This window comes from Cryptotermes secundus, unplaced genomic scaffold (genome assembly GCF_002891405.2).
Source record: "Cryptotermes secundus unplaced genomic scaffold, Csec_1.0 scaffold112, whole genome shotgun sequence".
Taxonomy (NCBI): Eukaryota; Metazoa; Arthropoda; class Insecta; order Blattodea; family Kalotermitidae; genus Cryptotermes; species Cryptotermes secundus.
Window position 1 is genome coordinate 950814 of NW_019718271.1, and position 24516 is coordinate 975329.

The window sequence follows — 24516 nt, forward strand, 5'->3', positions numbered from 1 at the left end:
TAGGTCAACTGAAAAAAATCCAGTGACCTCATCGGGACTTGAACCCATGAACTTCTGGCTTGTAGCAATGCAATGTTGCATTATATTTTCATTAAACAAGTTGATACTCCTGTTCACAACTGCAACATTGGGATGCCACTTCTCTACAAGGCTCTGTGTTTAGAGCAACAGTTCCTTAATGTCTGCAGTGGGGATGCTTCCCTTACTGTCTACCTTCTCCTTCTCTGAAGACAGTTCTTCAGCCACTTCTTGCTGCTGCTCCACATGAAGATCCTGCAGTTCCTCAATGATCAGCTCAGCTATGTGGCCTTCCCCCAACTCAACATCTTCACTGTCCCACCTCCGGGTCCATGGACATTTCCCTGGTGCCATCACAAATGGGTATTATTAAAGATAAAATAAAAATAACCCAAAGAAATAAATAAAACACTTAAAAACCGAGTGAATTTGCGAGATGCTCACTGAAGCAGTAATGGGAGAACTGACTGAGCAACTGCGTGTGCGATCAAGCAGAGAGAGAAGGCGACCACGTGATTCTTTGCTCGATTTTTGAGTTTTTGTTAGAGTTTCAAAATTGGGGTTTCCTCGAATTTTTTGTTCGAGTTTCAAGGTGTTTGATTATCAAACCGTTCAAAGTTCGAAGGTCCAGTATATTTCAATTGCATAAATGGTGGTAATGACAACAACCTTAATTTAACTTGTTTTTAATAGGCGCAAAAGATCATGATTTTTAAAATAAATGGTAAAAATGGTCAGCTGTACATATTTGAAACTCATGTGAGTTGTGGAGAACATAACTTTGTATGTGTACAAAAATACTTATTCAATTCAGGTGATTCAATGAGCAGAGAAATGTTTGCCAGTGTGAATATTAAAGATTGTCATTTTGACATCATATTACCCACCATAAAATTGTAGGATTACATGATAACTGTGTCTGTTAAGACCACAGAATGGCCACAATGTTCTCCAGATTACATACCGTTACAACACCATGTTTGAAACAAACTTGAACAGGTGTAGTGTTCAAAAATCAGAGAGAAACTTACCGGTCCTTCAACAATGTACTCCAAATGTGTGGTCTCTCTTACTGCAAGATAATAAATGGCATTGCATGCTAACATGCATGTGCAAGCATATGCTTTTCTTTACATTATATAACTTTCAAAATATGTCAGAAAAGAATATTAACTTACATAAATTTTCATTAAAGCCTTACATGAGAAGTAAGACCTAAAACTTTGTGATGATGTTACATTAATATAAATATTATGTTTCTGGGCACTATCCTTCTTCCTGTCGTTATTTTAAACATACTTGTACATATATGGGAAATGTTTTTCTTTCACAGTGGTTTATGGAATTACAACAGGATTTGGAAAATTTGCCAGAACTGTGATTGACTGCGACAAACTAGAGTACGTATCCTACAACTGAGAGTATCCTTTACATAATATTAACCTTAGCACTACTCAACAATGGATTCTTGAAGGAGATGTGACTGTTGCTTAAATTTTCACCTTCATATGTCAGCCATGTTTTAGCAAACCTCATACTATATGGAATTTCAGCTATTTAGAGGTATTTCAAAGTCTTCAAATTAGCATTGATATCAAGCATCTATATGCAATATCTTCTGAACTATATTAACTGTTCTAATGTCAATATTAAGTAGAATAAGGGTAAAATAATTACACACAGTCATCATTGATGACATTAAGCCCCTTTATTTCCCACATTATTCATGTTTTAATTGATAACTGCAAAGTATAAGGGTCTCTCTTTCACCAAAATAAATGTTGTGGAGCAATTAGTGTGAGCAATTAGTTTTTATGGTCAGTTCCTGCTCACCAATAACTCCAGAGCAATGCCATTCCTCACTCACTGCATTCATCACTTCTCTTGACTTCTCTGTGCTGCACTGAACACTTAACCACCACATTTAGAGCCATTATCACTCATATGGAAGTTTCTAGCATCTTCATGGGTGACTTCGGTTTTCATCATTAATAGTCTTCTGAGCAATCCAGTCAGTACAAGAGACAGGCGCAGACCAGGCAACATGACATATCTGTGCTACGCCCGTCATAATATTATTGCTAGTTTTATTTCCCTGAAAACATTAGTTTAAAATGCATAATGTGCATTGTAATTTGTTTCATTCTGGGCACAACAAATTCACTATTTAAAAACACTGTTGAATATTTAGTTAATATCACCCTTGCCAAGAAAAGTAAGCTAAAATGACAAAAATATTTAGACATGAGTCCTGTCTTCTTAAGAGGCAGACATGTTTCCATTCAGGACAAGAGAATACAAATTTCCTGTGGGTCCTGGAACTCAATAAATGTCTTTTTTTGATTTAGGATGAATATGTAAGACCTGTAGCTTTGACTCAACATGCATATTATACAGGGAATCAGAGTGACTCTTATACCCAGTTATGACTGTCTTACTGTATGAGGAAATATGCTCCACACATCTCAATTCTTATGGAGCATTACAGTGTGATTTGTGTTCTGAGCAGGGAACTACAGTATAACCTCATCAGATCACATGCAGCAGGAGTTGGAACACCGCTAAATCCTGAGAAAACACGCATGTTGCTCGCACTCCGAATAAATGTCCTGGCTAAAGGACACAGTGGCATCTCGCTCACCAATCTCTATGCTCTAATAAAGGCATTCAATGGTACGTGTAAATATTCCTTTTGATAGTTTTGATTAAAACATCATATTCAAAATGCCAATTACTAGTTATATTTTGGGATGGTTTCAAAATAATCTGTGCTTCCATTATGTTACATATCTCTTGTAATACAATATCTGGGAAATTACTGATTCTTCCTTTTTTTCATTGGCGCTACAGCCCTCATTTGGGCGTAGGCCTACCTCCATGAAACTCTCTGTTTCACTTCGGTTTACGAGGTCTTAGACATATAGTAGGACTCCTTGGGCGGGTGATCAGCTCGTTGTACACAATCATAGAAAAACGTACACATACATCCATGCCCTGAGTGGGATTCGAACCTATCATCCCGGCTTCCGAGCGAGCGAAGACAGTGCATGCCTTAGACCGCTCGGCTACCGTAACTGGTGACTCTTCCTTTACTGAATAACATCATGCCTTAAACCGCTCGGCTACTGTAACCGGCGACTCTTCTTTCACTGAATAACATATATGATTTTCACTAGCTCACTAACATAAATAAGTATATATACATATGTATTATGTAAAATGCCTTTTTTTCTTTCTCAGTTTGATTTTACAGAACTTTCAATTGCACAATAACAACCCATGGGCATATAAATATTTCTTCAAAGTTAAATGTACATGTAAATACAAAATTTATCAGACTCCTGGAAATAACACTGTAACTACTTCAACTGATGAGTGGTCTATATACCCATTACAGAATATGTTTTAAATACTGCTGCCCTCTACAAAGATTACAGTCTTCTCAGATGTGACACCATATAGTCTGGTAAACAGATACCAATGTCTTGGAGAAACCCAATTCCTTCATCTTCAGGTCAAAATACTAAATTATCCATAAAAATGTAGGATTTGAGGTTTTCATGGCAGTGATTATGAGGAGTTATGTCTTCTGGGATAAAATTCTGTGTAGCTCAGTGAAAGTCAACTGATGTTTTGCTGGTGCATGTCACCTCCATCTCCACAGACGTAACGTATACAAAGTAAGACACCAGCATGAAACAGGCAGCAAGTAATTTTCACTGGTATATATAGTGTTATATACCAGAAGATAGAAGTCTTCATGTCCACATAAATATGGCATACAACTCATCTAATGGTACATATTAAATTTTCCTGTAAATAGAGCCAGATAAATTAGAAAATAAGACTATGATCCCCACCCATTTACAAAATTAATATAAAATATATAACATGAAATGAGGGTCAGTAATATGGCTTCAGAGATTTGTTCCAAACATTTGAGAAGCAGCATACATTCTGTAGCTCTGGTTCCCCTTATCTCTCATATTATTGCCAGTTCTTTTCAGAAGTGTTTTTCCTTGTTATCTGTATTATATTCTACCATGACATAAGAATTTAGAAAAAAATTGTAATCTCTTAATTGTGTAACCATTCTCACGTTTTCAATTGAAGTGACTCATCCAATAATACTAAATAACTGTGTTTTTCACTTTCTAATATACATAGCATATATGAGAATATACTGTGATGGTGACAGAAAAATCATCTCACTGATCTACACAGAAAATAATTTTTATTTCAGCATCATGTTTATCATGGGTGCCTGAGCAGGGCTCTGTTGGTGCCTGTGGGGATCTGGCACCACTAGCTCACCTTGCTCTTGGTCTTCTTGGAGAAGGGAAAATGTGGAGCCCAGAAACAGGCTGGGGTAATGCCAAAGATGTAAGAAAAGAGAACTGACTATTATATATGCCACACAGAAGCCAATGTTGGCAAATATTTATAAGAGTTCCCTGATTATTATTTTGCAATCTGAGGTTATGAAATGATCTACACATGTGCTTTGACCCATTCAATCAACATCACAAGTTAAATTTAAACTCAAATCACTGGGTTTTTGGACTTTGTGGGTCACCCAATATTCTAAAAACTCAAGAATATAACGTTTCTGAAACTGTATCTGTTTCCTTTCTCAGGTCAGGGAGTTGACACTTGTTCAATTGGGTCCCTTAGAAAGAGCTAATCTAAATCACTGGATAACTCACATCAATATAACTACAGCTATGCAATTACCTGAGAGCAGGCCTTGTTGAAGGGACATAAAAGGAAAATATGCAATAAAAATTGTGATAAAGTATGCATAGCCCTGAAATTGTGATAAAAAGGGAGGAGAAAATTGTATGAAACAAACCTAACCAACTAATCAAGTAAATGAAAACCATTGCTTAGTAGCCTCATGAATTCCTTTGACATGCTTTACTTGCTTACTTGAAATATGAATTAAATTGATCAGTGCCAATCAGCAGATACAGTATGTCATGAAGAAGTTGTCACTGTGTTCATATTATCACCATCAACGCCTCTCTGGTGCAATTCGTTCACTCAACCCCCAATCTTTTACTTAAAAGAGAGCAGATTGTAAACACGCAGTCAAAAAAAAAAAAAAAAACCCCAATCTGAGTGTCTCACTTCTCACAACATAGCCAATGGCTACATCTCCACCAGAGTCTGTTATAAAGAATTTTTCTGCAGATTTAACCCATCATATTGCTTAATCAGTAGTGATTCTCCCTGGCAAATTTGACATGAACAATTAAAAGCACTCTTCCTCCGATCATACATTATTGACTGGATGTAAAACCTTCATTATGCCACACTATTACAGTAATGTATTTACAAAAACATTTCCTCATTATGTATGTCTCTTTTCAACTATGGACAAACTTCCTTTGACCATTACGCTTTCTAAATTTAAAGCACAGAATTTTGCAGCATAGCACTGTCTATGAAAATATCTAACAATTTTTCTTCAGTTAATATTTTGACCAATAAATGCTGCATCTGACTGACATAAATTTCACTAGGTACTGGCAGCCCATGGTTTGTCTCCCATGAGACTTAATGCCAAGGAAGGAATAGCACTCACTAATGGAACCCAGCTGATTACATCACTAGGAGCTGAGGCCGTTGAGCGAGCATACTACATCGCACGTCAAGCTGATGTTGTGGCTGCACTCACACTTGAAGTTCTCAAAGGGACATCCAGAGCATTTGATTCAGATGTCCAAATGATTCGTCCCCATAAGGGGCAGATTGCAGTAGCTAAAAGATTAAGAGCTTTGCTCCATTCAGAAACACACCCATCGCAAATTGCAGGTGAAGTATGGGAAAGTTCTCATTAGATACACTATACAATGAGTAAATATTTATCTCATTCCTCAAAATGATGAAGTTATTTTTGCTATGATAATTATTTAATGAGATATTATAAAGTAATTTAGATCCTAGAATGAACGGCAACATGAAAGTCACTGCATTATTTTATGTATAAACAAAATTACAAATCATGGTATCATAACACAAAAGCAATCACTGTGATCATCATACATATTTGATGCCCTACAAGATAAATTAAAAAAGAAGGAACTGTGTCTCTAAACAACATAAAGTAACTGCTTTACTCCGTAACAAGGTAAGTGTCATGTCAAGAGTCCTAGAAATTCTATTATGGTATGACTTAAGAGAAAATAATGTACAGATATAATTTACAATGCAATGAAAATTGATATAACATATTTTGCCTTGTGAACTATCTTGTTTTCCAGACAAGACACAATCAAGTTTAGCTTCAGCAATTGAATACTTTTATTATAACTTATGAAACTGCATAATAATTTATATTTATCATTCCTTTTTAAACTAGAAAGTCATCGTTTCTGTAACAGAGTGCAAGATGCTTACACACTGCGATGTTGTCCTCAAGTACACGGCATTGTTCATGACACTATTGATTTTGTCCAAGGTGTCATCACTGTGGAGATGAATAGTGGCACAGATAATCCGGTATCCTTTGTGCATGACAGATATGTTACCACTTATCAGTTGCCTCAGAGTTAAACATAAAAATAGAAAAATATTTTATTTATATAAGAAACACAATCAGTTCTTCTTGTGATATCATGTAGTGTACATTTACACAATACCAAAAATTGTTTGACCTGACTCCATAAACCAGCATGGGGAAGATATTCAATAAAGTTTGCACAGAAGGTACAATAACCATAGAAAATTGTGGGTATTCTCTGCGAGAAAGACCAGAAACTACTCCAACCTCAGTATTTCAACTGCTTTGTCTCCTAGGTTTCTCACATGAGCTACATGCAGTTTATTCGGGGTAGCATAGTTGGTTGAGGCACTATGCTACAAGCCGGAAGGTCATGGGTTCAAGTCTCGATGAGGCCATTGGATTTTTTTTTCAATTGACCTAATTCTTCCAGCCGCACTATGACCCTGGGTTTGACTCAGCCTCTAACACACATGAGTACCAGGAATATTCTTCAAATGCTCTTGGGGGTAAAGGGCGGCTGGCGCATAGGGCTGACAACCTTGCCACCATCTATGAGCTGATTGTCTAGAAAATGTGGGAACCTCAACATCTCACAGCCCTATGGGCCTCCACGACCTGTTACAGGGATAGCTTTACCTTTACTTTTTTTACTTTTATTGAATATCAACATAATTGGTACAGCTTCTAGTCACCTAGACCTCAAGTAGGTCCACTGTGCCCAACAAGTGCTCCTCAGACCCTTTAAGAGCCTCAGCCTCAGCTACAACCAAAACCTCCAGATCGAGGCCCTCTTAATTTTCATCCTTTCTAACAATTCAGAGCCAAAGGTCACAGATCTATGCCCAACCAAGTCTGGCTCTGACATAATTATATATATCCTCCTGGACTATTGGCTGTTTACTTTTGACAATCAGGGACAACTTAGTCATCCAGTGCCACAGGAAGATTCGATTCTCTTGGATTATTGATGGCTGGACATCTACAGCCACCTGGGATCATTCACTGACAGGAGCAGCTGAACCCAAGAACCAATTCCAAATGAGACTCCTTTGCTAGCCTGTCAAAATCTTCTTGATAGTCAGGTTATTCATCCCTATCAAGAGACCTCTTACAATCTTGCCCTCAGTGTGCCCCCATCACAGCCCTTAACTGTCTATCAACAACAGCAGAAGACCCACCACCTGAGGAATTCAAAGCAGGGAGATAAGACCCCCAAACTACTGGCAGTAGGAGCCCTCTAGCTGTCCTCCACCTTATGGGGCAGCAGAGCCCCCACCTGGTCCCAGCTAAACCCATAATCGTGCACCAGCTGAGGCCCAGAACCTGAGACAGGAGCTGGAGGCTGCCAATTTCATGTTCTACAGTGTCTGCTATTTCTTCCTCTAGAGTGTCAGGTTATTTGTCCAAATCAAGAGACCTTATGCAATCTTGTCCACAGTGGACCCTCACCAGAGCCCCTGAGAGATTTGATTGCTTCTCCACAACATCAGAAAAGCAGAAGACCCAGCATCTGAGCCCTTCAAAGTAGACAGACAAACGCTCCTACCCAGAGCACTGGAGGAGGGGGCCCTCCAGCCACCCTGTCTTGCAATATGAACAGCAGAGCCCCCACTCAGATCCAACTAGACCCATAATTGAGCACCAGCTGAGGCCTATTCCCCCTAATTTGTTAGCCTGTTCAGTTCTTCTTGATGGTAACATCACTCACTCTGATCAAGAACCCTCTTTTAGTCCTGCCCCTGGTAAGTACTCACCAGAGCCCCTGGGAAATTCTGACTACATCTTCACAGCAGCAGAACAGCAGAATCCAAGAACAGAAACCCCAAACCTGGAATAACAATGGGATCCTTCACCCACCTCTGCTACATTTCCTACAGATAGGAGAGCCCCCCAATATTGGTCACAGCCAGATCATAACTGAAACCAGTTTAGCCCTCCCCCCCTCAAAGCAGGACTCCCCAATCGCTGCTCCATCTCCTGTTAGGCTTTCCAGTTATTTTTCCTGATTATATTCACATCACGAGATCTCCTTCAGACTTCCTCTCAATGTAACCCTTACCAGGGCCCTCACAGATACTGACAACAGGAACATTATAGCCCACTTCTGTCATTTGCTGGCAGGATTCAACTTGACCCAGCTGAGCCCTCATGTCCTTAAGAGCAACTTCCCTCATCTTTGCTGCTTTTTCTACTAGCCAGTGCAATTGTACTTCTCAATGGTGAGGTAGCTGACCTCCACCAAGAGAAAGTCTTACCCTAACTGGACCCCTCATTACAGCCCCTGAGTAGTTTGGCTGCTGTAGGGAAATCTCTCACCCCACCCAAAAGAAAAACAGCCCTGAATGTAGGAGGAAGGCTAGCTTACAATGGGATTTTGTTTTATATCCCAAAAGCATCATTCACAGCACTGCTTCATCAGTGCTATGCAGGCCTTACTACAGTAGCTTACATCTTATTTTAGGGCACCACCTTTAGTCAGCCAGGTCAACCCCCAGACAGACTGCTGCTTCAAGGGACCGTAACAACGAGGCAGACAGGGTGACTTGGTTCCCTACAGTTTATGTTACTACACACATAATTTCAAATTTACAATAAGTGTGTATGTGTTTCTACAGCAATGTTATGAAGCAATATATGCAGAATATTCCCTTTGTGAATTAAAGGGAAGTGATTACATTCTAGTACTAAATTATAGCTCAATCGTTTAGACTCTTACTGCACTGATCCTCAGTTACATGGAAGTTTCAATATTATGTTTTCTTAACAAAAGTCAGATTGTATTTGCTGAGCGTGGGGAAATCATATCAGCTGGGAACTTCCATGGAGAATATCCAGCAAAAGTGCTTGATTACCTTGCTGTGGCTGTTCATGAGTTAGCTTCAATGAGTGAAAGAAGAATTGAAAGGCTAGTGAATCCTGGTAAGTGAGTTATTCATTTGTGACATACATATCATCTATCTGCATGTTTCATGTTCATTTTTATTTCAGATGATTGGTTAATATTTATGCTATTTTTCTCCTTGGCACTACAGCCCCAGTGGGCCTAGGACTACCTCCATGAACTTCTCCGTTCACTTTGGTTTTTCTAGATCTTACACATGAGGTAGGACTCCTTGGGCAGGTGATCAGCTCGTCGCAAGGCCTCTACCTGTACACAAACACAGAAAAACGCACACACACAAACTAAACATCCATGCCAAGTGAGATTCGAACCCACGATCCCGGTTTCCAAGTGAGCAAAGGCAGTACATGCCTCAGACCGCTCGGCTACCGTGACCGGCAGTGTATAAGAATAATATATAAGAATTCAGTTCGTACCTCACAGGAAACAGATCCGAACCCACGATCCCGGCTTCCAAGGGAGCGAAGGCAGTACATGCCTCAGACCGCTCGGCTACCGTGACCGGCAGTGTATAAGAATAATATATAAGAATTCAGTTCGTACCTCACAGGAAACAGATCCGAACCCACGATCCCGGCTTCCAAGGGAGCGAAGGCAGTACATGCCTCAGACCGCTCGGCTACCGTGACCGGCAGTGTATAAGAATAATATATAAGAATTCAGTTCGTACCTCACAGGAAACAGATCCGAACCCACGATCCCGGCTTCCAAGGGAGCGAAGGCAGTACATGCCTCAGACCGCTCGGCTACCGTGACCGGCAGTGTATAAGAATAATATATAAGAATTCAGTTCGTACCTCACAGGAAACAGATCCAGTACCCAAGATCCCGGTTTCCAAGTGAGCAAAGACAGTAAATGCCTTAGACCGCTCGGCTACTGTGACCGGCAATATTTATGCTATAGTCAGTAAAAATGAAGGGTGACAATATCCTGTCATGGACAGACACATTTTGTTATAACATCACATTCACCAACTGACGAATCTTGCCAAACTTGTAATACTGATTGCATAATTTTGTATTTATGTGTGGTATTAATGCAGTAATGTGCATCATGCACATTACTGCACTGTGCACTGTGCAGTGACTGCCGGTCACAGTAGCCGAGCGGTCTAAGGCATTCACTGTCTTTGCTCGCTCGGAAGCCAGGATCATGGGTTCGGATCTGTTTCCTGTGAGGTACGAACTGAATTCTTATATATTATTCTTATACACTGCCGGTCACGGTAGCCGAGCGGTGTAAGGCATGTACTGTCTTCGCTCGCTCGGAAGGCGGGATTGTGGGTTCGAATCCCACTCAGGGCATGGATGTTTGTGTGCGTTTTTCTGTGTTTGTCTACAGGTAGAGGCCTTGCGATGAGCTGATCACTCGCCCAAGGAGTCCTACCGAATGTGTAAGATCTAGTAAACCGAAGTGAAACGGAGTTTCATGGAAGTAGGCCTAGGCCCAAATTGGGGCTGTAGTGCCACAGGAAAAAAAATGTCTTATCCAGTTGTTTTCATTTAATTAAACACAGTAAAATTAAATTGTAACATTAACAATCAATGCCAGAAGTGCATATAAACTGTCATCTGAACTGAAATGTCTTTTTGCTCTACAAGTTATCATTTACTGTACTCACAGCAAACAGCAATTTGCTAAAAGTCACACATAAATTCAACTTCTATATAAATATATAGCAAATGTGTGCTGATTTTCCTATAAATGTTCAGAATTTGATCTTATTTCATGATGTATTTCACAGCACTGAGTGAGCTACCTGCCTTCCTTGTGAAGGATGGAGGCCTTAACTCTGGGTTCATGCTGGCACACTGTACAGCCGCTGCATTAGGTATGTACCACATAACTAATTTAATTTTTTAATTTGCTTAATGGAAGGGTGGAGTGCAACTGGGTCCACTTGGCATGGCGGCCACTTATTGGCCTATTGTACCTGCCCCGGGTGATTATGATGATGGAGAATTTGGTGGAATGAAGATTGGCAGGGGAAACTGAAGTACTTGGAGAAAACCCGCCCCCAGCGCCACTTTATCCACCACGAATCCCACTTGACCAGACCCGGAATCAAACCCAGGCCACCGCAGTGGGAAGCCGGTGACTAACCACTTGAGCTATGGCGCAGCCTATGTAGCACATAACTGTTTATGAAAATATTTTCCCTCAAGCCAGATACAATTTTAATTCTCAATTACATTTGATCATACTGTGAATGAGATAGGACATCTGTAAATAATTTAAACTGTTTGAGTTCCTCGCTATGCTGCAATTTTAATACCAGTTACAAGTAGTCAACTTTCAATAGAATTCCCTCCTAAATTTTACACATTTTTGGGGGTTTACTTCCATTTTGTAAGAAAACAAAAGGAAGTTTATGATGTCACCATGTGTCCCTTTCAACCTTTTAATGAACTGGTCTATTTTCACAAAATTTTGGTATGGATGCTGGGGCCCAGGCGACCTCTTTAACTACAACTGATAACACATCAGATGCATGAACCCGTGACATGGGAGTGACGTCAGTACCCCTTAACATAGTTCTAAAAGGAACAAAGTGACAGGAACAGTAGCCATTAACTAGGAAGTTGGTTTGCTGAAGACAAAGTGGTTTCTCTTTTCCATGTAAAGTAAAATTTCTGCACATTTTTGTATCAGTTCTGAAATACGCGATGAATTCGTTTTTGGAATCACTGTATTTGTATAAACACTGCAATTATTTACAGTGTCAGAGAACAAGGCCTTGTGTCATCCAGCATCAGTTGATTCACTTAGCACAAGTGCTGGGACAGAGGATCATGTCTCCATGGGGTGTTTTGCTGCAAGGAAAGCTATACAGGTAAGCTGGCCTTCAAAGAGTCATTTCATTCTGCCATTGTTCATTTTACCCACTTTGTTTACTATTGGTTAGTTAGCACGAAGGCTTAGCTTAGTTACCTCTGAAACTGCATCTTTAACAGTAATGTCGCTACTGCATCATATGCTAGAATCTTAGTAGTGGCAACAGTTTATCACATGCATGAACATGATTCACATTAATGTTACCTATTTCATTATTAGACTGAGCAGTATATAAGATAAATTTACACAACTAAAGAGACTTAATATATAGAAGAGCTACAAAAGTGAAAGAGATAAATTGCTATATAATCTTCATCATCATCAGTAATCTGTCAAGACGACAGGTCCACAGTCTCTTCCAAAACAATGCCTCCACTTAATGCGATCTAGAGGTTTCTCCTTCAAATGACAGTATCCTCTTCTGTCCCCAAGGTCATCCAGCATCTTCTTACGTCTTCTTGTCACTTCTATCCGCCCCTCTATCTTTCCTTCAATAACTTCTTTTAGAAGGCAGTTTCTGCATATATAATAAGGAATACAAAAAGTGGGATCCACACCGGGGCCAGATTAAGAAAAGCTGAGGCCCTGGTCTATGTCATAAATTCAGAGGCTCAGCTGAATGTCTTCAGTATCAGATTCCTACTCTATTACTGTAATAACATAACTGTCAAGTTCTTGAAACTTTTTACCTGCCTTACAAGCTGCTGCTTCTTTTTATTTTCTGATATCCACTTTATAAATTCCTCTTCATATTCAAAACCTCCTGAAGAAACAGAAGAAAAAATATTATACAAATTCTTTGAACTCATTCCTGTATATTTACAATAAATAATTTTACATGAAACATGTAAATATGGTGAATGAGAAAGGACGAAATACTTTTCTGAATAGGGCTACACAGCACACACAGAAGATGGAGAGAGTAGATAGATATTTGGTTCTCAGAAGACTTGATCACTCAGAGATTCATGCACAATGGTTAAGATGTAGCTGGTGATTGCAGTTCAGAACAGTCACAGCTGAAATGACATCTAATGTTGGGTGCTAGGGGAGCATTCAGATTTGAAGACAAATAGTATTGCTGTGCAATAACAAGTTAGACATAAGAGTTGTGAGGAAGACTGGAGAGGAAACACCAAGTATAATACCAAGTGGATGTGGTGGAAGGTTCATAGCTAGGGCAGGTCCAGTCCCCCTAAATTTTTTGAGACCTCACCTTTTTTTTGCTCAGCCAGTGGTAATATAGATAAACAGTCCTCTGGGCCATACTGTATTCCTGCATGATAACTTTATACATACGTATATGATACTTGCAGTTATAGATTGATATGCTTTGTTTGAGGTGGTTGAAAATGTGGAGAGAGTAATCGCCATTGAACTGTTAGCTGCTTGCCAAGCCATCGAGTTTCTACGCCCACTTAAGACAACAGTTCCTCTGGAGGAAGTGTACAATGTTGTACGAAGTGTTGTCAGGTGAGGAAATTTGCAAACAAATACCATCTTTTATCCTTCAGATGCTTTGGATCTAAACTCACACAAAAGTATAATAAGTAAATAACATAAAAGAAAGTTCTGCAACTTATTAAAGCTACATTATTCAGGTACCACATTTGTGACTATTAATGTACCATGTCAGGTATGTATCATCAGTTCATGTGATTACAATAAAATTTTGTTAACAGCATACATATATGGGTCATTTCATAAATAATGCACAGGTTGGCAACACTGTGGATTAGATGACGCAACAACAGTGAGCCTTACGTCAGTTACAGTTCAGGGCTTGAGAAAGAAGCACGTTATTTTCATTTATAATGTACTCTGTTCTTAAATAACATGAGTTAGAAATGGAGCCTGCACAGTTCTCGGGTATTGTGACTGTTTAAGATCAAAGGTCATACATTAAGATCAAAACTTTACATGCAAAAAACACAACAGAAATCCACAGTGCTTTAAGTGAAGTTTGTGGTGAGTTAACAGTGGACCGTATACAGTTTCTCGCTGGGCTAGTCGTTTTTGTTGCGGTCATGTGAGCATAAACGATGATCCAAGGCCAGGAAGGCCGAAAACATCAACAGATGAACGAAGTGTGAAACGTGTCAGATGCTCTTGAAGATCGTCATGCGACATGTGAGGAACTTTCTGAAACCACGGGGATTCCACTAACGTCAATATTCCAAATTCTGACAAATGATTTAAAGAAGAGAAAGATTTCTGTGTGATGGGTCCCTCATTGCTTGACTGCTGAACAGAAACAGAAACGCCTCGACATTGCAACCTTGCTGAAACAAAGATTCGACGTTGAAGGTCAGGAATTCTTGTATCAACTTGTCACTATTGATAAAACGTGGATTAGAGACTTTGGACCGAAGCTGAAATCACAGTCCAACGAGTGGAGAGGTCCATCTTCCCCATGACCAAAAAAATTCTGATGATCTCAATCTAAGGTCAAACAAATGATGAACTTTGCTTATGATCACCAAGGAATCATCATGACAGACAGAGTTCTGTGCGGGAAAAGTGTCACAGCAGTTTATTATCATGACTTTATGCAAAATCTGCAAAGAAGAATGCACAAAAAACCGACCTCAGTTGCTCGAGGCTGGGCCGATCATTCTCCATGACAACACTCGCCCGCACATTGGGAATGTCGTAACAGATAAGCTGCGCCAATACGGTTGGGAGGTGTTGCCTCATGCTCCCTACAGCCTGGACATGAGTCCACCAGACTTCGACTTATTCCCAAAGTTGAAACAACCTATGCAAGGCCGCCATTTTCCCTCTCTAGAAGAGCTTTCTGCTGCAGTTACCCAAGCTATTCAACAGATAAACAAAGACGGTGTCCTGGATGGAATAGTAAAGCTTCCCACACGTTGGGACTCGGTCACTGAGAAGCAGGGGGACTATATTGAAGGACTGTAAAGATATATTAAAAAAAATGGATGTAAACAAAAAATTGTGTGCATTATTTCTGAAATGACCTACGTACGAAAACTTGCATTTCCTCTGCTTCAATATTTCCAAGCTTCTCTGAAACCGTATGCCCTCAAAAACACTGACTACAAATTTAAGGCATTTTTCCCTTCATACTTGAGACTACTGGGCAGAATGTTACTGCCAAAGGGAGGGAGATTTGGAGTTGAATTTTCATGGCAGGGATTGCATCCAATATTCCGGTAAAAACGGTGTTGACTGGAATTCATATATATATGAAGTTAGTATGGAACTGAAATATTAATGTTCAACAAGGCTAACTCAGACAGCCTGCAAATGTACCAGTTTATAATCCAATTCAATATGATTACATATTACCATCTGTGTATAAGGCTCTCAAGAGATCACTTCCACAGATCTCTTCTCACTAAAATTATTTGCATTTTTCTTGCTTCACCCATCTGAACTGCATATCCATTCCATCATAATCTCTTTGATTTAATCTGATGTTAATGTAGGGGAATGAATCTGAAAGTCCCTCACTTTGTAATGCTTCCATTTGTAGCTTAGCTCAATTGTTCATTTCCAAACTATGCTCTTCCCTCAGAACAAGGACACCACATCCTACAACTATATATAAAGGAGTGATAAGGTGCCACTTACCGTATCAAATGTTCACCTATTTTGTTACAAGCTTCACGTACACATATTTTTCTTTTAATACCAAGTCTTCCAGATACTAAAAATTTATCAGAATTGTGTTTTCTGGACATTTTGACTTCACTTATAAGCCACAAAAATCTTATTCTTTCTTTACACACCAGAATTGAACATGTGCAAACCTGAGACAGTTTTTCGTCTTATTTATGTTGCAAAGGCCTTGGGACAAAGACCGCTACATGGCACCAGATATCGAAGAAGTTACTAACCTCTTGCTGGAAGACAAGATCTGGGGGGCTGTTCAACATCACATCACTTATTATCATGCTCCAGAGGTAAATACATCTCCGCATAATTCCGAGGTTCTGGCATGGCTCATAATCATCTCTTACAGCTATGCTGGTCAATATCTGGAAAAAGGAATGACTTCTGTTTTTGATTACCTGATATTTCCATGGTTGATTTCCTAGGAATAGCATATAGCCTACTCAACAGAAGATGTAAATTGTCCTTGTTCAGTAATTGGTATTCATCAAGATAAAAGTGAGTGCGTCTTTGGATTATTTAATCATTCATGAAATGCAGGTTGTGTAGCACAAAGCAAAATAAAATAGAAAATCACTGATACCACATCAAAGAGATGGGAGAGGATGCACTTATTACTATTTCTAAATACAAAGTATCAAATGTTGCTAGTTCCACCATTATGTGATTTGTATGAGTTTTAGTAAGTTTCATCGAAAGACGTGTTGCACGTAAGATGGTGGAACCAGCAACATTTAATAAGTGATGTGCAGCAGGATGCTACAATATATTCTAAATATGTAACTAGAGGGACTATGGTAAAGAACAAAAGGTATGTCAGATTAACCAGACCCTGACCAAGTATGAGTCACGACTAGTAGACCAAACGACTGTAGGACATTTGATGATTATCAAGAAACCAGATCATCTTTTGTATTTTACTCTATATACAAGAGTATTGCAGTGTATATCACTGTTACCACTGATGTTCTAATTTCAAAAATATATTCAAACACAGTCTTTCTGTAAGTGTAGTCGTGTAAAAGTAAAGTAAAGGTATCCCTGTAATAGGCCGTGGAGGCCCATAGGGTTGAGAGATGTTGAGGTCCCACATTTTCTAGACAATTGGCTCATAAATGGTGGTAAGGTTGTCAGCCTTACATGCCAGCCACCCTTTACCTCCAAGAACACTCCAAGAATGTGTAGTCATGTAGTCATGAAATTTAATGCTGACGATCATAATGAAACTATGATTATTTTCAGAGTACTCAGTAATTTTACTTCAAGTAAACAAGTTTTAAATGAAGAAAGCAGTCTTCTGGGATTTTGCACCGTGTATATGTGGTGTTAACCGACGTTTCGGAAGAATGTATCGCCTCCATATTCAGGGTAGAAGGAAAAATACAAAAAATCCACAAGCGAAGAGACCGTGAGAACTGGTAAAAGCAGTCTGTTCCTTCTACCCTGAATATGGAGGCGACACGTTCCTCCGAAACATCGGTTAACACCACATATACACGGTGCCAAATCCCAGAAGACTGCTTTCTTCATAGTCACCACCATGAAAACCTCAAATCTTACAAGATTTAAATGGTTTGTATTTTGTAAACTATGGCTGCATTTCTTGGCTGAGTATAAGCAGATCAATATAACAATGGCAATCACAGTCTGTAAACTACTTTCTTGCGCGTAATATCATATGAGTTATATTTTTTACTGTCTGGACAGCATGAAGTGAATATTATGTTTTATTATGTGCTAAAAAGTTCTTGTGATATGAAGCAGTACAGTGGTACGTGATCAAAAGATGCATTAATGCTAACAGTAAAATTCCATATGATATACACTCATTTAGAAGTAGGTAACACCAATTTAATTCATCTGGAGTAGATATAGAAGCTGATACATATACATTCCATAGTGAAACATTTATATGTAGCACATATCATTCGCCTATAACTAACCTGTGATGCCATAACACATATGTGTATCAGTTCTGTATGTACAGTTTATTAAATATGTGGGAGAGTGGTAAGAATATGACTCACGTGATGATTGCAGGAGATGGAAACACGTGTCTTCAGCCCTACTGCTGTTATGATTGGTGACAAACAAAGAGAACGAGCCAATTCTGAATCTCCATCTAAGAAACGGCGCCTTGAGTGAATGGAATCAGCACACCCATTTGGAATGGAAATGTAATTAAACAGCATATATATATATTTCAAGAACATGACTACAGTTTCAAAGTATATTCCTTAATTACAAGTCAAGATAAATTCCATGCAGATTATTTTAAAGAATGCATCTCAAAATTGTGATTATGCTACCTGATATATAAAGTGAAATATGAAACACTGCAGATAGCTAGAAAATAAAAAATGTAAAAACAAAACATCTAAATAATGCTTCTAGAATTACATGGTCATAATAGTAAACATTTTTCATATTATTAGAATTTGGTCCTATATCTAGCACGAGTTTTGGTGTTAATCATATGTAGAAAAAATCTGGTGGTGTTCTAATTCTCTGTGAAGAATGACAAGAATTCTACATCAAGATTCAGTAAAACCTGCCAGGGGGCTATTATTGTCACTGTTTTGTCCCAAGGGAAAAGTTATAGTACTAACTAACTCTGGAGGCCGTGCCATAGCTCAAGTGGTTAGTCACTGACTTCCCACCATGGCAGCCCGGGTTCGATCCTGGGTCTGGTCAAGTGGGATTTGTGGTGGACAAAGTGGCACTGGGGCGGGGTTTCTCCAAGTACTTCGGTTTCCCTTGCCAATCTTCACTCCACCAAATTCTCCATCATCATAATCACCCGGGCAGGTACAAAAGGCCAATCAGCGGCTGTCGTGCCGAGTGGACCCAGCTGGACTCCACCCCCCCACTAAGCAAATTAATTAAAATTAACTAACTCTGTAGAACAGTCCTTCTTGAGAAGCTAATAGTTACTCAGCCAATCAAACAAACTCAAGAATTTTATTACTGTGCTCACAATAGCTCACCACTGGTTCCCATTCTGACTGTATGTCATATTTTGTAAAATGCAGATCTTTTTCTTTTACAGTGACAAGTTGTTAACAACTGCCTGATCCCCAAGATAGAGGATCATTCTTTGTAAGCTCTACAAAACTGCTTATTCATGTATTTTCAGCTGCATCAATATCTGAATGCTGTCTTGTCCATCAGCAACCTAAAGACGTCCTGCCACGGTGACACATGAATCACTTAATATGGAAAGTTACAAAAACAATATAAAATTGCCTATAAGAAATTTAAAAGACATTAACTGCTCAGTACTGTATTGATATTTGGAATTCCTTTTATCACATATGACTAGTATATACAAATAATAGTTTCTGTTGCAGAATACAAAAAATAAGCATTCTAGTTCCAATGGACATGTATGCTCTGGTTAATGCTTCTGGTCTAAATGTCTAGATGTTATTTTGTAGGCTGGACCTATAGAAAAACTTATTTTTAACAAATATTATATATCTTATAATATACAGTCAACTCTCAATTATCCAGGATAATGGTGGGGATGGAAATCACGATTAATCGAAAACCCAGTTAAGACAAATTTTATTAAAAGTAGTACTGTAATACTGTACCTTCATAATACTATAGGCCTACCTGTATTTAAATTTATTCAACCTCATTTTTATGTCATCTCATGGCCTATTTAATACTTTTTTTACATTACACTGAAGTATGAATTAGTTATTTCAATCACAGCCTTCAACAACATCCAACACTTTTTACACATATTCACACTTAACACTTAAAAAAATTTAATATTGTCCTTTACTTTTTCGCGGCATTTTCCTTTTTCTGTTGAATACTTAACACAACACGCTTCCTTTTACACCCTGACATTTTGCTAACGCACTTGAAGATGGATACAAAGAAACTAACTGGGGCGATGTATCTGTCCTTGGAACTTTCCACAAATCCTTGCATTCTTTCACCCCTTAGAGTGCCAGGCGGCCGCTCTAGTGGCCGTCCCTAAACTGCCAGGCAATTTAAATCCGTTTTAGATACTATTACATGCATATTTATAATAAATTCTACTCACCCCATTTTTAATGTCAGAAAACTGGAAAATTCCCGGTTGTTGCGAGATGAATGTATATTCTTGTGCTGCAACAATATTATTTCTATCACAGCACATTATGAAGATAAAAAATATTTTTAGTACTTTTTTTAGGAAAAAGAAACGAAACTTTCAAGTATAATATCATCAAATTATTGAAAAAATGATTACCTATTGTTGTTGTCTGATAGCGCCCTTCATTTTGTACATTGTGTTAAAATTTGAAAACTGTAAACGAAATAGTTTATTCATAATTTAAAAATTTGTAAGACACTACAGTTCTCGCCCTCATCGAATTCGCACCAGTGAAACAGCAAAAGTGGACTATGTACCACCGGCACATTTGTGTTCAGGAAAGCATTCACCGTGCAGGCCCTTCTCACACTTTGCACATATTGTGCGAGATCTTCTTCTCTCTCCTTTCCCCAGTTTTCTCTTGTTGCAAACACAACAATCCTTTAGTTTTCTTGGGGGCAACTTTCTCAAATATTTATCCTTATTTTCCCCCGCGTCTGATGGTCCAGCTGTAGGTACAGTTCCTCTCTCCTGAAGCCATTCTTCACCCAGAGATTCGATAATTTTGATATTGAAGTCCAAACGAGACATTGGTTTCGAACCAGCTGTCATATTTTCTTTGTACAGGATGTACGAATTTAGCAGCATTCGAGAAAATACACTGAAGCATACCTTTTTCCAGTATTTCACTGTACGACGTTCATCGAGGTATGAATACACCATCATGTCTGAGGTATCTATACCACCCATGAACTGGTTATAGGAATGGATAATTTGGGGTTTTTTTAAAGTTTCTCTATTACCACGACGAACTCGGGTGTATTCTGTTTCAGAAGCTTGACCATGGGTGGAGAGGAGCAAAACTGGGGAACGTTGAGATTTTTTTTCACGGTATGCTACAGTCAGAATTGGACCACTTCGGAAATACCGTTTTTGACCGATCTGAAATTTATTTCCAAATGCTGCAGGCAAATATTTTCTGTTTCTTCTGACTGTGCCGGTTACGAATGTCTGGAGTTTGTAAAGTTCTTTAGCAAGGGGAATGCTGGTAAAAAAAATATCCATGAAAATGTGATGGCCTTTACGGAGACAATTTCCCATATTCAAAAGTTTCATTACCACCGTGTAGGCTAATCCAAATCTTTTTCTTTCAGATATATTTTCAACATCCTTGGCCCCCCGATATACAAAAAAAGCTACACAATACTTGGACACTGAGTCACACAACATCCACAATTTTATGCCCCATCGGTGATGATGTTTATTAGGCAAATATTGCATCAATTGTGTATGAATTTTGGTGCCAACCAAACTTTCGTCAACACTAAGTTGTTGATGTGGCACATAATGGTGCCGGAAAAGTGCATTGGCATGGTCAATCAGTGGTTGGAATTTTGCGCAAGGGTCATATCCGGGTTGTCCAGGGCCTGCCAAGTTCTTATTATCCACCAAATGGAAAAATTTCAAAATGAGCTGAAAACGGTTGCGTGAGAACATGCTACGGAACCAAGGATTATTTAGGCTTGGGCTCACAGACCAATATGAAGAAATGGTTGGCTGCCTTTTGATTCCCATATTGAGAAGGCAGGCAATGAACCCTTTCAATTCTGTGACTGTAACATCCGTCCATTTTAGAATCCGGGAGTGAGGAGAAATATTTTTCTGGCTCTGGAGGAAAGTCCTGGCATAATTATTTGTTTGGGTCACTATGGAATTTAGCAGGGATGTGGTGAAAAACAGATAAAAATACTGAATTGGGGTCATAGGTGGGGATGGGATATGCTTTGGTCCTTGCGTTTCTCTATAACAAAAAGGGAGTTGGGCCTGAATATTACTCTCCTCAGCAACTTCCTCCCAATGAATGCTTTCCACTGTGCCCCCAAGGTCACTGTCACTTGATTCACTGATGCGCACAGGTGAACTGCATCTCCGTTTCGGCGGAGGGCTGGCAGTTGACGTAGAAATCTCACTGCCGCTGCTGTCTGAAGAGATATCTTCACTGTCAGACAACTCAAAATCACTAACAACATCTTCTTCCAACAAACCGGGAATGTCAGCAGCTTTCACGTGTCTCCTAGCCATGGTAAATCACAAGACACTAGCACAATCGATGCACAGTACAAACCGGGAATGTCAGCAGCTTTCACGTGTCTCCTAGCCATGGTAAATCACAAGACACTAGCACAATCGATGCACAGTACTACACCAGGCAGACACAAAGAAACAAAGCACCTCACTGAAGTCACTGAACATGTACTGGGCTGGGTCAGAATGGTCAGAATTGTCTCGAAGGTCTCGAAGGTCACGAGAGTGGGACAGAATATAAACTGATGAATAATTCTTCCAGCTGAAGTGAATTCAAGTGCCATCTATAGGCGAATAGGTACAAATACAATGAACTAAAACCGACTTCAGAGGCCCATGGTGTAATCCACTGCGATATAATTCACAGAGGGACTGTTCTTACTGAAATAGATATAAAACCGGAGATTCTGTGACTTCAAACACCGATCTACACAGTGGTATATAATGGCGCGACATTTGAAGCCAAAGAAAAAATTACAGGCGTTTAGAAACTGATAGACAGCAGGGCCACCAGAGCGGCCCGCTGGCATTCTTCGCTTGTACCAGCTGGGCCGCTAGAGTGGCCCACTGGCATTTAAAGGGCTAGAACATTGTGTTAGCATAACGGGACCAAAGAATGCAGAGCTCGGTTCACACTAGTGCGAAAATTGTGTTACAACTCACCATGTGAAAAAAAAAGTAAATGAATATTAAACAACATATAAGCCTCAAAAAAGCCTCAGTAGCCCCGGTTAAGCCGCCCCCGGATAATTGAGAGTTGACTGTATATAAAGAAATGGGACTATATTTAAAAAAATCAATCATGTGAAATTCCCCTTTGCATAATAAGATACGGCCACATTTGAAAAACATGACATTGTGTTCAATTATTGTTCTCTCATATTTCCTTCATGTGCCAAAAAATGGGTAAAAAAAAGAGAGAGAAAAAAATGCTTTTCTAATGAAGCTGTATCTATATCAGCCTCTCCTCTTAATCTGACAAGTACCAAAACAGCTTCTGACATTTCAAGGGAAAGAATGTACACTCACATACATTTAGGATATTAGTTTTTAACACAATGAAGTACTTCAAGCATACTGATACAAATTCACAAGTGCTACATTTGGCCTCACACCCTGCATAATTACAGTACAACATCACACAAATTATACTATTATTATAGCAATAATTAATGCTAATATACTTTTAAGTTTGTTATATTTTAGCGTCCTGTTGCACTGATTTATGTCCATGATTTATTCTGACCGTCTTACAGTGCATACATTTATTCACCTTACTCTTCCCTCTTGCACATGTTTCAGCACAAAAGTGCCATCTTCAGGTGCTTTTTGATGTACGTCAAACTACTTCATTGCATGCCCTGTTGTCTTTATACTAAAATAACTAAAATATATATTAGTCATATATATTGATAAATTTTAAATATTAAAAATATTAAAACTGTTCAGGATTTGTCATCCTTATGTCGTATCTCAATACGCAAGTCACACCTATCTTCTTCTATCGGAGCATTCTTCCTACTTTCTTGTGTTTATTGTGCTTTGTGTTGTGTCTTGCTCCTGTGACTGCATGTGCTATACTTTAAAGTTACCATTACCTGTTACTATAATGTTGAATAAAATTATTTTCTTTAACATAGGAGTTACTAGAACTACATAAACAGTACCTTCCTATATGTATGTACTTCAAGCAACAAACATATCCTGGATTCAACTGATACATTGGGCCCACAGACTTACCATTTATTGCAAACAGTTATCATGTGACTCAGCTTGGTGGTAAAGTTCTTCATTTGTTGCTTGTTTCATTCTTTCATTCCTCTTTGGTTGTTTAAAAACAAAATGTTGTGGAATCATCTTACACTAACTCTGTGGATATTTAACAACGATGAGTTAAGGAACATGTGGAAAGAAGGAACAGTACGATCCGCTCCACTGTGATATTCACATTTTGAAGGGTCCATTCAGTTAAATCGAAGAACCAGCTAAACCTTACTAGGTTTTTTAATGATGTATGATGCACCAGGGAAGTGGTAGTTTATAAAATTTGATTTACAATGTCGAAGAGAGCACATCTCATTACTGTTATCACCATAAATTCATTAAAAACATACATTTTATATTGGGAACCATATGCAACACTTGGGTTACTACAAGAGAAACTTTTGGGCTCTTCTCTCTTAATTCAAGGAACCAAGATGGCACAGTTGGTATAGCAACTGGCTAAAGGCTGGACAACCTAGGCATCAGAGTCTGAGTCCCAGAAGGGGCAAAACTTTTCCATGTTAAGCAGTCTGTTTCTGGAACCCACCCAGCCTCCTATCCAATGGGAAGAGGGAGCTCTTTTCTGGGGGGGTAAAGGAGCCAGGGCATGAAGCTGACCATTCACCTCAGCCGAGTGTCAAGATCAAGAATACATGGCTCTATACATTCAC

The 24516-nt window shown here is 39.0% G+C and overlaps 2 protein-coding genes across 7 annotated transcripts in view; one reads left to right on the forward strand and one right to left on the reverse strand.

Annotated features, from left to right (window-relative positions):
* LOC111868937 (histidine ammonia-lyase) overlaps nt 1–19427 on the forward strand; it is a 33384-nt gene extending 13957 nt beyond the window's left edge. The window contains exons 7-18 of one of the 3 annotated variants that reach the window (XM_023860099.2): nt 1352–1418; nt 2528–2691; nt 4262–4401; nt 5544–5835; nt 6383–6522; nt 9301–9445; nt 11174–11260; nt 12150–12262; nt 13607–13737; nt 16076–16193; nt 17944–18080; nt 18953–19427. In XM_023860099.2, coding sequence (XP_023715867.1) covers nt 1352–1418; nt 2528–2691; nt 4262–4401; nt 5544–5835; nt 6383–6522; nt 9301–9445; nt 11174–11260; nt 12150–12262; nt 13607–13737; nt 16076–16193; nt 17944–18048 — 1502 coding nt within the window. In that variant the 3' untranslated portion in view covers nt 18049–18080; nt 18953–19427. Of the gene's footprint in view, nt 1–1351; nt 1419–2527; nt 2692–4261; nt 4402–5543; nt 5836–6382; nt 6523–9300; nt 9446–11173; nt 11261–12149; nt 12263–13606; nt 13738–16075; nt 16194–17943; nt 18278–18952 lie in introns of those variants that run through there. The other 2 variants (XM_023860178.2, XM_023860258.2) reach the window with 2 other exon arrangements.
* LOC111869112 (piggyBac transposable element-derived protein 4) lies at nt 27–22738 on the reverse strand. Of its 4 annotated transcripts, none has more exons than XM_023860703.2 (7): nt 22151–22738; nt 20153–22070; nt 19964–20028; nt 17931–18039; nt 16128–16268; nt 12954–13027; nt 1702–2113 (listed from the first exon to the last, which is right to left on the reverse strand). In XM_023860703.2, the coding sequence occupies exons 1-2, from the start codon at nt 22156–22158 to the stop codon at nt 20306–20308; spliced, it is 1773 nt and encodes a 590-aa protein (XP_023716471.1). In that variant the 5' UTR covers nt 22159–22738; the 3' UTR covers nt 1702–2113; nt 12954–13027; nt 16128–16268; nt 17931–18039; nt 19964–20028; nt 20153–20305. The 4 variants fall into 4 exon arrangements, with proteins under 4 accessions (XP_023716225.1, XP_023716399.1, XP_023716471.1 ...); XM_023860542.2 differs by having other exon boundaries at nt 20153–22048; nt 22129–22738; XM_023860457.2 differs by lacking the exon at nt 1702–2113 and adding an exon at nt 27–362 and having other exon boundaries at nt 20153–22738.
* Between the last annotated feature and the right edge of the window lie 1778 nt (nt 22739–24516).